The sequence below is a fragment of the Echiichthys vipera genome, assembly GCF_963691815.1.
Source record: "Echiichthys vipera genome assembly, chromosome: 23".
NCBI lineage: Eukaryota > Metazoa > Chordata > Actinopteri > Perciformes > Trachinidae > Echiichthys > Echiichthys vipera.
In genome coordinates, this window is record NC_139848.1 from 7,273,574 (window position 1) to 7,285,926 (window position 12,353).

General features: G+C 48.1%; 2 protein-coding genes across 4 annotated transcripts in view; one reads left to right on the forward strand and one right to left on the reverse strand.

Moving 5' to 3' along the window:
• Window positions 1–678: 678 nt before the first annotated feature.
• On the forward strand, window positions 679–2,201 carry spp2 (secreted phosphoprotein 2; the record flags this gene model as incomplete). The annotated part of the gene is made up of 5 exons (XM_083938009.1): window positions 679–730; window positions 804–931; window positions 1,030–1,152; window positions 1,691–1,801; window positions 2,127–2,201. 5 exons carry the CDS (start codon window positions 679–681, stop codon window positions 2,199–2,201), a joined length of 489 nt encoding a protein of 162 aa, XP_083794135.1.
• A 660-nt stretch (window positions 2,202–2,861) lies between these two features.
• raph1b (Ras association (RalGDS/AF-6) and pleckstrin homology domains 1b) overlaps window positions 2,862–12,353 on the reverse strand; it is a 38,578-nt gene continuing 29,086 nt past the window's right edge. For all 3 annotated transcript variants that reach the window (XM_083937920.1, XM_083937921.1, XM_083937919.1), the window contains 10 exons: window positions 12,079–12,156; window positions 10,594–10,753; window positions 10,181–10,302; window positions 9,823–9,888; window positions 9,594–9,737; window positions 8,836–8,946; window positions 8,294–8,392; window positions 8,054–8,174; window positions 7,703–7,839; window positions 2,862–7,619 (listed from right to left, as the gene is read on the reverse strand). In XM_083937920.1, coding sequence (XP_083794046.1) covers window positions 4,731–7,619; window positions 7,703–7,839; window positions 8,054–8,174; window positions 8,294–8,392; window positions 8,836–8,946; window positions 9,594–9,737; window positions 9,823–9,888; window positions 10,181–10,302; window positions 10,594–10,753; window positions 12,079–12,156 — 3,927 coding nt within the window. In that variant the 3' untranslated portion in view covers window positions 2,862–4,730. The remainder of the gene's footprint in view (window positions 7,620–7,702; window positions 7,840–8,053; window positions 8,175–8,293; window positions 8,393–8,835; window positions 8,947–9,593; window positions 9,738–9,822; window positions 9,889–10,180; window positions 10,303–10,593; window positions 10,754–12,078; window positions 12,157–12,353) is intronic.

Genomic DNA, 12,353 nt, shown 5'->3' on the forward strand with positions numbered 1-12,353 from the left:
GTTATTCTGTAAAAATACAGTTCAAGGTTTTTTGTCAGTAGTGGCAGTTTAATTATATTTAATATGTTGAAACTGAAGGGGGGGGGGGGGGGGGGCAAACGAGTGTTTTAGACAGCTGAATAATGCGCTGAGAAATGTACCACGGTTATTGTTCACGATAATTTGAATTCTCTACATTCCCAAAATGTGAAGTATTTTTGTATACGGAAGAATGTAATAAAGATATGATGGGAGTAAAGGATTATGCGTCGATGTCGTTTCTTGACTCATCGATTAATTAACAGTCCAGGACCCAAATATACCAAGATTACTTTCATGGAAATAAACAAAGAACGGCCTCATCTACAATTAAAATGCATATTCTAGGCACATATTATTGATCTACATTAATTTGTGTTGGCCTTAAAGGGGACATCATTTTTAGATCTAGCTACTAAAACCTGTTTACATGCTCTAATGTTCAAAACACGCTCCATTTTAGCACCTGTTTGTCTGCTCCGATTGGTCTAGTTTAATTCAGGGCATCAGGCTGGGATCAATAGTGCTGAACAAAGGTCAACAGCTACTGCGTGAAGGAAGCTGGACAGACAGCAGGGGAGGGTTTTGTTTGAGGGGTTATGGAGGGTAGGAGGGAGGTAAATCAGGGACTGAGGCATTTTTGGTTTGGTTGCAGTCAAGATGAAGTCCTATGTGATTCTCCTGGCTCTGCTGCAGACTCTGGGATGCTCAGGTGAGTGGCTCTCTGTATTCATCTCCACAGGAGCAGACAGCGACTGACTCTCTCCTCGTCTTCGTCCTTGCAGGACTGCCGCGGTACAACTCTCAGCTGGAGTCTATGGCAAACAAGGGTCTTAGAGCGTCTGTAGCAGAGGTCAGCTCTACGTATGTTGGCAACCATCTTTACCGGGCAACCCGAGGCTCTGTCACAAGGGTGAGTCTGCACATAGTTCTCATTTCTCCTGTTCTTTTGTCTGTTGACGGTTCATCTTTATCATGACAAATATCACATATGATATTATGGTATGCCAGGTTATTCCCGTTGGCCCGAACGCCGCTGACCTGCTGATGGTATTTGCCGTTAAAGAGACGCAGTGTTTGAAGACTTCCAGGAGGGACCCCCAGACGTGTGCCTTCAGACCTGGCTTCTATGTGGTGAGACATTTAACGTCAGCAGGGGTGAAAAAAAACCTGGATTGAGGGGTATAAGGGGTAAATGAAGGGTTGTTTTAGTTTTGTGCACAACAGGGGGCATAACACATAAAGTTAAAGGTCCCAGATTGTAAGAAAAAGTGAGATTTAGGTGTCTTTTTAGAAAATAAAGCAGGTTTAGGTGCTATATAAATACTGCAAGTGTATCAAAACGCTTAATCCACAGAGAAATGCACACATGGTCTATAATAGAAACTCAAAATACAAGTATGAACCTGAAAATGGGACTAATATGGTGCCTTATATAAGAGTGTCATATTTCAGTGTACCTGTATGCCACTCTTGGACACTGAACACCTCATATCTTAATTCTGGGTAGGACATATGTTGACAGACTGATGCAGCCCACTGTTTGCATTGGCACAAATATACTGGGACAGAGTGCACTGGTCAAATCTGTCCTGGCACGATGCAGTGGGACAATGACTAGATATTTGCATTATACAGAGTATTAAAAACACCATCCTCTCTTTTCCTTCAGCCGTCATTCTCCTGCACCAGTCGTGTTCAGGTGTCCGCCACAACCACACAGGTGCTTAATCTCAGGTGTGGCCGCGACTCCTCGAGCTCCAGTGAGGAGTCCAGTGAGGAGGTGAGGACACAGACAAGAAGGGAGAGTACGGTGCTGTAACTGACCTAGTTTCGGTTTTGAGTTGTAGCAAATACATCGTGATCTAGGCTATAGGGTGGATGTGAATAATCTCAAGGCTCTGATTCCACAGATGATCTTTAGAGGGAGAATGCATTTCAACATCCCATTTGCGGACACAGGTAAACACACTTTTGAACTCCAATCAGTTCCCGACTTTAAACTATTCCCCTGTGTGATTTCCAGTGCATGTAACTAACAAGAGGCCCACTGTCTTTCAGCAGTCCCGGCTCATTCTACACCTTATCCACCTCCTCCACCCGTCCAGCACAGTCACTCCCACCACAGCCACACAGAGGACATCGGGCCCAGAGGCGACACTTTCACCAATTACCTGGTGTAAAACTCACATTTAGAAGAAACTTTAAGGTGCTAACAAATCAGAAGACAGACTTGAATTAAAAAGGGAATTTGTACACCATCATTTTTGTCCTTTTTTTAATGAAACATTTACAAACTACTAACTTTTAGGAGTTCAGGGTTCAATCCCCATTATTTAAATTATACTATAATAGGATCCTAAATATGGAAGCCAATGAAGCATCACAAAAATGAGAAACGGTCAAAGTAATAATGAGTAAGTATCTCAAAATGACCTTGTAGCTCTAAAAAAAAGAGCATTCTTGACATTTGAATTGGCATGTGTTGTATTTTGAACTATTACTAAGGTGCTATTTTGAGTAAGTTTTTTATTATGATGACTTACAGGGTCTTTTTTTTCATCACAAGGCTACGTTTGTATCTTGTTTTTCTCTTTTAGCAGCAGAAACAGGCACAACTGATTGATGTTGCACTTTTTCTTAGTGTAGGACAGAATAAGACCACCAGAGGGAGCCTAAGGTTCACTGACAAACACTTCCCAATTGAATCAGATGTACTTAAATTAAATTAAACATTAAAATAAATCACCTACTGTAAACAGATCTTCTCCAGCTACACCTTATCCAAACCGTGAACAAACGAGGAGACGGACTGAGATCTGGTTGGAACATTTATATTGTGATTTTCAGTTTATATGCAAGAGGACACATCTGCAACCATTTTTCTTCATTTCACTTGGCCCCACGTGTTCACATCAGCACATCAATAACTTACATACTGTACTGTAGCAAACATTCCGGTAAAGACGATGATATTCAGTTATAAGAAATGGTACACTGCCCGCTTCGAGTGGTGATCAAACCACCGAGTGTGGCGAAACAATAGCTTGTTATAACGGGGCTCGTGTGGAAATCTCCAGGACACTTTAAGCACGCATTTTCCACACTGAAGCCAATTTAAACCCAGTTTTGAAACAGTCTGAACTATTAGTGATATGTCATCCAGGCACACAAGGACATGTTGATGATGAGTTCCTTGACGGACCGCACTAGCACCCTAAAAATGAAGGCATCGCTGCTGGAAATGAGAAAACCCTTCACGATCCACTCTGCAGGGTGCAACCTCAACCTTGGGTCCCCCGCGCACTGGCGGCACCATGAAGAAACACGATACGGCAGACACACGTTTCAAAGCGACGTTCAGTCTAAATGCAAGTCGGATGATTCCGGTTATTGACGACATGATTCTGTACATTAACCCAGACAAATGCATCTTTTTCAACTGGGTCACCTCCGCGTGGATAGGTATACTTCACATGGCTGAACCTGTACATTCTACTTCCTGAATTGTGACACCATGGTGACTTTGAGAAGGCGGCGGGGACCGACAGTAACGGAGTAGCAGCTGCAACTGTACACATACAAACTGAAGGATAAGGTCCAAAAATCAAGCCAACGCACGGGGAACACTCACACAGTCCACGAAGATACACCACCACAGGCCTTCTCCTCCTCCTCCTCCTCTGTTTACAGTCCATTAAATAAAAAACTTTTTTTTTTTTCCAGTTGCACAGTCCAGACTCTGCCGAACCTTTGGAAGAAATCCTCTTTCTGCTTTGACCTCTGTGCAAGACTTTGGGGATAAGGCTTCCTTCTGTTTTTGCATTTGCCAAGTGGAGAAACAGTCTAGAAATGTTTGAGAGAACAGATTTTTTTTTTCTTCTTCTTCACGTTTTCAAATTACACCTTTCCCGTTTACATTCCATCGCGCCCTCATGTTTTGTTCCTCTCTAGACTTTGTTGACCAGCTATTAAAAGACACACTCATTAAAAAAATCCTTCCATTTATCGATCATTAAATAATTTCATAGAAAAGCAAACTTAACCGTCCCCGCTCCACGAAGGCCTTCTCTAATGGTTAACTACTTCCCCACCATAACACCATACATACATGAATGCACGTGATGCATGTATGCATATGCAGTCTCGCTCTCATGCACGCACACCAGAACACCTTCATGTTTTACAGCTTGTTCTTACATGAAGTCCATGCAGTACCAAAGCACAAAGACCCTGATGTGGTTGTTTTTTCTTTTTTTTGTTGTCTCCAGTACGTGGCACAAACATATGGCAAAGAAGCGGATAACATGGTGTGGCTCAGACCTGGATCCAGTGATATTTGCACAATTCATATTAGTGTTTGCTTAAATCTGCTTGGTGTACCAGATGGGTGGGGTTTACCATACAGGGCCATGCAATGTCTTCCGGAGAGTTTAAGACAATCCCAGAAAAAACTGTTTTACCTTTCTGTGACCTCAAACTTACCTGCTCCAGTCTCAATTGTCCCAGTATTATAAACCCCACTGATCCAGAATGCCAAGCATGTTAAAAACGGCAATAATTAGCAAACACTAACTGACCACGGTCTGGTTTGGGGTTTACGTATATACACAGTCATTAATTCACCATTGTGATCCCAAGAGGAACTGCTCACTTCCATATATTCTTTCATTGTCTATTCGTCCGTCTTTCTAGTGTCCTGCTCTCCAAGTTCAACACTCTCCGGTAAGTTTGGTGGTGTCCCCCCGTTTGGGTGGTGCAGGCGGGGGTCCTCGTCGTATTGTTGCATAGCCTGAGATGTTTCCGGACATGTAGCCGCCGTTTCCTCCGTTGCTTTGCTTTCCTTGGTCCAGGAGAAGCTCGGGGGGCGGCGGAGGCAGCGCCATGTCGTCCATAGTTCCGACAGGGTCCAACTTGCCCGTGAGGCCGGCTGAGTTAAGAGAACCTTGGCGACCCACTGACTTTCGCTTCAGTGTCCGGTTTAGATCCTCCAGGAAGTTGGGCTGGCCTGAGCTGCCTTTTGGGGAGGTTGGTGGAGGTGATGAGAGCGGAGGGGGCTCCGGGGTGTTGTTACTGCGCCGCACAAGCGTTGGTGGAGGAGTCTTTTTCAGTGAACTCTTCCCCCATGTCGAGTTGCTGACAAGGGAGACAGGCGGAGGAGGCGGGGGAGCCTGGGGCTGGGGGTTGACCACGGCTACCCTGGGAGGTCCTCCGCTGTGGGCGTCACTACCGGGAGGTGGAGGAGGCGGGAAGAGCTCAGAGGCCGGGGGAGGAGGGGGAAAGTAGCCACACTCAGGTGGTGGGGAAGGGAAGTCACCACCGATTTGCTTTACCTGGCTCACTTTGGCCTGGAGAGCCATTGGCAGGTTGGACAGGTTGAGCTTGCCTGGTTTTGGGGGAGCAGGGGGTCCACTTGGAGGGTCCTTGGAAGGCGACCCAGTGGATGAGGAGGTGGGACATGGGGAGGAAGGAGGGGCATTGTTCTGGGGAGCAAACTTGCTGAACAAGTTTCTCCTGGATTCCTCATAGGAAGCTGAGCCGTCCAACTTGACGCTGGAGTTCCTCTGCGGGGCCGGAGGGGGTTTCTTGCCTCCGAAATTGAAGGACCCAGAGGATGACCCCCTCGAGAGGGAGTCCAGGTTTCCAGGGGGGAGGGGAGGAGGAGGTGGAGTCGGACCCGTGACAGGGGCTGGTGGAGGTGGTGGAGGTGGAGGAGGAGGAGGGGCAGGGGCAGGGGCGGGGAAGGCAATATTGTTGTCTGGAGGAGGAGGGGGGAACTCTGGAGACTGCAGCTGTTGGCCACCCCCAGGTTGCCATTTTGGTTTGGTCTTGACCGCAGGTGGGGAGAGGGGGGCTTTGGGGCTCTCCGTGTGATTGGCTACTTGGGATGAAGCTCCTGGAAACTGACTTGCTAGTTGTTTCACCAAAGACATGGTAGGAGCGGCTCCCGTTGAGACGGAGGTTTGTTTGGACAGGCTGTGCTGCTTGGGGAGAGTCGGAGGGGGATGTCCGGAGATGTGGCTGGCCTGGAGGCTGAACTGCTTCTTGAGAGGTGCAGGTGGAGGTGGGGGTGGAGGTGGCGGTGGGGTCGGGCCACTCAGGGAAGCAGGAGGTGGGGCAGGAGGAAATGGGGAGACAGGTGACACAGGTTTTGGGGCAGTATGGGGGACAAAGCCCGGGGTGAAGGTTTTGGGTGGCGCTGGTGGCGGTGCAGGAGGGGGTGGGAACTGGGCTGGCACTGGGAACTGCTGGGGAGGAGGAGGAGGTGGCGGCGGAGGTGGAGGTGGAGGAGGTGGGGGTGGGGGAGCAGGGGCAGGAGGTGGGGACTCCTCAAGGCCTCCGTTTGGAGAGAGGAGGTCACGTGGCGGGCTGGGAAACCGTTCCTTCAGAGCGTACTTTAGCCCATTAGGGTAAACAGGGTGGCTCATGGGAGCAGGTGCAGACGGTGGTGGGGGAGAAGGAGGGGGAGGAAATGTTACTCCGTTGGTCTGTGGAGCAGGTGGAGCTGCTGGGGGTGGGGGAATGAAGGCAGGTGGGGTCGCTGGGCTTGGAGGGCCGAGCCTCAGCACAGCCATGGCTGAGCCGGGGGTTGGCATGGACGGTGGAGGGGGAGGAGGTGGCGGAGGGGGAGGCGGGACGTTAGTCCTTGCCGCAATGTGATTCACATTGGGTTTGATGGGCACCAGTGCTGCAGGTGGTGTCGGAGCTGGGGGTAGGACTTGCTGACCTAACGCATGGAGGTGACCGGGCAGCCTGTGGTTCTGGTTCTGAAGCCTGGTAATGGTGCTAAACTTGTACATGGTGGGAGCCGGTGAGTGGTGGGACACCATTTGAACTGGGGGTGGGGGAGGAGGGGGAGGTGGCGGAGGGGGAGGTGGGGGTGGAGTAACCACCAGTTGTTGCTGCTGCTGTGGGGGCACGTGGTTGTAGTTGCTGATGGTCTGCGGCTGTTTCTGTGGAGACTGTGGCGACTGCTGAGGGCGATGAAGATACTGGGGTGGGGGCTGCGGCATCTGTTGAGAGGTCTGATACTGGGGTGGGGGCTGCGGCATCTGTTGAGAGGTCTGATACTGGGGTGGCGGCTGCGGGGCCTGTTGAGAGGTCTGATACTGGGGTGGCGGCTGCGGGGCCCGTTGAGAGGTCTGATACTGGGGTGGCGGCTGCGGGGCCGGTTGAGAAGTATGATACTCTCGGGGCGGCTGCGGGGCCTGTTGAGAAGTCTGATACTGGGGGCGTGGCTGTGGGGCCTGTTGAGAAGTCTGATACTGGGGGCCCGGCTGTGGGGCCTGTTGAGAAGTCTGATACTGGGGGGGCAGCTGCGGGGCCTGTTGAGGTGACAGGTGCTGAGGAGGCAGTTGCTGGTGCTGCGGCTGGGGAGGCGTCTGTTGGTGCACTGATTGGTGCTGATGCTGTGGTGGGTGCTGCTGCTGCTGCTGCTGCTGCTGCTGCTGGGGCTGGGGCTGAGGTTGGGGCTGAGACTGAGGCTGAGGTTGGGGAGGGGGCGTCAGGGCTGGGTGATCAGCTGAATGCTGGCTGTGATGCCGGTGACTGTGGGAAGCATGCGGCAGGGTGGCCCCTCTGGTCGCCTCCATTCTCATATGCTAAAAAGAGACTGCGTGTTAGCTCAGTGACGTAAACAGATAAGCAACTATAATAACAGTTTTTCAGATGAAGAAACCCATACCTTGGAGCTCTCCTCGATCTGGGTACCCCTCTTCCAGGCCTCAGAAAAAATGGAGCTCACCACACTCTGGGACCGGCCATGAGAAGAGCCTGTGTCCACGCCGCTGTCTGACTGGCCTGAGTGATTAGACTGGGACTCTTGAACAGTAAGAGAAATATATTTTTAGTAGAGTGACATTACTAATAAAGTTCTTGAATTATAACTGGCAGTGAGATAGTATACTTCTATTTGGGACATGATGTTTAAAAGATGGCATTTACCAGACAGGGGAAGTGCATTGTGGGAATTATGACAATGATCATGAACTAGATGCTGTCTTTGGAATCTATCATACTGACGAACTCAACTGACCAGGTATGCTGGCAGAGCTGGAGCCTGATCGGATGCTGGAGGTAGAGAGAGAGGACCAATCATAGGCCGCCTCTGTCCTCTTCATGGCTTCCTGGTAGTTCACATACAGTTGCTTGCCATACTACACAGAAACATGGGGGAAAAGCACAGTGATATAATTAGTTAACATCATTCCTCTTGGAAATGTCGAGAGCTACATTTTGGCCTTTTCGCGGACTAACGAGAAGAAAGTAGACGCACCTTGGCGATGCGAATTCCATTCACCCATTGGTGCAGGGTCCTGACATCATCACAGCACAGATACTTGATGTACTGTGACTTCTTCTGGATTTGTGGATGCTGCAAAAAGAAGTAAACGACTCATTTTACCACCCACAGATGCCTTACATGTCCACTTCAAAATGCTAGTTTCTACATTATGAACAGATTATATGATATATTATAGGCTAATTGGTAATAACACGTCACCACTTATTAAACGACAACCAAATGGAATGAAATAATACTAATGGACATGTTTGGAAACATTTTATATAAACAGGTATTTTCTAATGGAAGGCTAATGTCAGTAAATGCATTGTGGATGCTTGTCTGACAGCGTAGAGAAGTCTCTAGGGATCATAAGAATCATTTCACATGTTCACACTACTATTTTACATCCATAAATAAATAAATTCACACTCTGTCAGTGTCTGCGTTAACATGCTACCAATGTCTTGCTCAATGACATTTGCACATTTGGTTTCGCCACACAGAAGGAAGCTATAACGACAGGGCTTCACCTTCAGGGCCAGGCAGTAGTCAGTAGGAGCCTTGTATTTGCTGCGGTAGTCCTGGCCGTAATACACGTTAACGTGGTCCAGCTGCAGGAAGCACACCAGATCTCTGGATGCCTGCAGAAGGGGATAGAGAGAGGAGGATGGATTGATGCATGGTTGACTTTGAAGGCTGAGTGAACTGGAGTCTGCACTGTCACATGCTGTCCTTGACGCCAGAATAAGACAGGTACGCCTTACGTTTTTGGTCACGGTTTGGACAGGATGTATAAAGACATGCAGCACAAAAGTCTTAATCACATATTAAACAGTCTAAAAGGATTTTTGGAGCACATGCTCAAGTTTTTGTGCTTCAGTGAATTTGCTCTTAAATGGGCTTTAAATAATTATGCTAAGAGGATCCAAGTCCCGCTGTAGTCAAGTTGTACTGTTTTTGAGGGTAATTACACAGATCAAATTTTAATATATGGTAGTTTTTTTTCAGTGTTTCACAATAACCTATCGTAGGACTTTGTAGCTCAGAGAGAACACAGAACGATAAACAGCACTGGACTCAGCTTGTGCAGTTACTGACTGTAGACAAAAAGTGACTCTGGAGGACGATAGCGCATGTTTCTGTTGTGTTCAAAGTGATCGGGCAACAGGAAATACCACAGAGCAGACTGCGTGAATCTGGTTCTCATAACCCCAACACACATTTCCGTTCTCCATCTTCATTTTGTCTGACTGTGCCTGAAGTACACCCCATCCCGAGCCTCACTGACCTTGGCTTTGCCTTTGGGGACGTAGTAGATCCCGGAAGCTCTGAGGAGGAAGTAGCGTTTCTTCCACGACTTCTTCCCGTCCTCCTTCAGCCACAGGATGCCCTCGATCTCTGGCACGGACACCGAGCCGCCACAGAAACACTCCTGATGACGCACAGAAAGTTTATCTTGTGAGTGATCCTCCTGATGTGTGGATGATAGGAAAGTTTGTGTTTGTGCAGAACCTCACCTCTAATAAAGCCTCTTTATTCCTGTCAGCCATTTCAGATGTCTCCTTCCGCCCCAGCAAATAGTTCTGGAGATGATTGAGAGGAACAGAGAAGGGGAGGGGGGAAGTGTAAAGTCGGTGGCTCACCTCATCTTATGTTAAATAAATTATTCACCTTTACGCGCTTTACAGCTTTGACCTACTTCCAACTCTCCCACACAAACACACTCCCTCGTTCACTCCCTGGCTCTCTAGGTTGTGCCGGCTCTGAGCATGCATAAACAATGTGTTTGTGTGTATAGCATGTGCGCTTGGCATTTATCCACTGAATGCAGAGAGGGTATTGAGAAGATGAGCTGTATGTGTAATGGACAGTCACCTGAGGGTTCTTGAAAAGAGCGTATTTCTCGATGCGTTCGATGAACATGAGCTTGTTGTGGCTGTCCCGGGTCCAGTTTAAGAGATTCTCCACCAGGTTCTCGTGATCCTCAAAAATACGCTCTGAGAGAAGGTGAATAGAAGATGGAGGGATGAAGAGAAGTTGCAAGATATGCAGTTTTTTTTTGCTGAGGCGCAAATGTGCATTTGATTTCCCCCCTCCAGGGAGTGTCGTGTTTTGGGTGGAGCAGAACCTTTAACAGTAAGCCTGGCAATTAGCCCCAGGTCACAAACAGTAGCTATATTTAGATCACATATAATTATAATACAGAATCCCTGTACACACGCCAACAGTGCAGACTGAAGCGAAACCATAAACAATGTTTATTTGACTCCGATGTGCTGGAAACTTACCCATCTGTAGCTCATTGATAGTTTCCACCAGAGACCAGTCAGGGCTGTAGCCACAGTGGGATTTATCCAGCAGGCTGTCCAGCACCTGCCTCACTGTCTGCCGCTCATCCACCATCATGGTCTTGGAGCTCTCGTCTGACATGTGGACCCTGATCACCAGCTGAGGAAGAAGAGGAGAGGGATTTTTGAAGATCAACACCTGAAATTACTGCTTATCACCAGGGATCTTCCAGAGTGAAACTTCTGTCCAAAGGAACAATAACCTCCAAAAGTTCATATAATCCCTTTCAGACAAATTTGCAATGAAGTAATTTTGTATTTGTACGTATTTCAGCAGCAACAGTCCATCTCCAATTAAGCCCCAGGATCTGTTGATGAAAGGATGGGGTCGTGCGCTTGAAAAAACTAAAAACCCAATAATCTGGCCAAAGTTTTGCATCTATAGGCAGCAGTGAAGTCCTATATATAAAAGCAAGCTTAAACTAATCTGAACGAGACAAACACGGGCCAAATCCAGCCTCACACAATCGCAGCCTACATAAGACTTGTCTTAGTGTGAAACCCAATAAAGCCCTCAATTCCTTGACCTCCTGTTCGATCCCTCCCACTGAGGGCCCTGACATCCAATCGGTGTGTGGCTACAGTTGATTGAAGAGAGGCTTGGACCAATGAGAACGCTGGGAGAGCTGTGAGACTAAGACGTGGGAAGTCTGACCTACATTTCTCACAGGAGGGACCCCTAAAACCTCCCAGTCTGGCTGGGTAGAAAAAAATCTCGAAGTCAAACCTAAAATCCCACAGCTTCAACTGTGATAAAATCCAGACACTCACATGCAATCAAAAGGCTTCAATGACATGTAAATCGTGAGGCTGCTGACAACCGCACGACTAATAATTTAGCACATCGCGGCGTTCTCCTACGCTGGCCGAGGTTTTCTTTATGTGCCGGCCGTACCAGCGCCCTTGTCATATTGTACTCACTTGGCAGAGGGAAACACTGCCGGGTCTCAACTATTCATCACATGTAAAGGACACCATTCTGTTGAGACAGTTCATTCAATGGCGGAAACACTGGTAAGAAATGGCCTGTCTGTAGAGTCCCATATGGATTTCCCAATGGAGACGTGCCCAGTTGTTCCCTGAAAAACCAGCGCTAGTTTGGTCGAATGTGGTAAATGAGATGTTTTGTGTAGACTGTGTCTGCATTGTGTTTGCAGCTCTCCCTCTCTCTCTTTTTTTTTTCTTCCTGAAGCCTCTTTCTGATTTCTTTGCTCCCTCCCCGGCAGATACGCGCACATAATCAAACACTGCAATGACCTATTTTCTCTGCGCTTCGCCGCCTCGCTGTGAACGAAGTTCACAAAGAAATGCGGCGTGCAGCCTCTACGACGAGACGGCGATGATTATATATGAGTCGGAACGCTCTTTGAAAATGAAACCGAGTCAGTGAGTGAGAGTGTGCACAAAGGAGAAAGGTGGTCTTACCTTTTTGACCTGTGCCTCCTTGATTTTTTCCAGGGCGACTCTGATCTTCTCTGCCTTTAATTTGGCAGCTTGTTCCTCCTAGATGGACATGCAGGAGCATGGTTAATACACTTATCATTAACAAACACACACACAGACACACACAGACACACACACACACACACACACACACAGACACACACACACACACACACACACACACACACACACACACACATATATATAAAACCCTGACAAAAACAAAAAGGCTCTCTGATTTCATAGCCTTGCCTCAT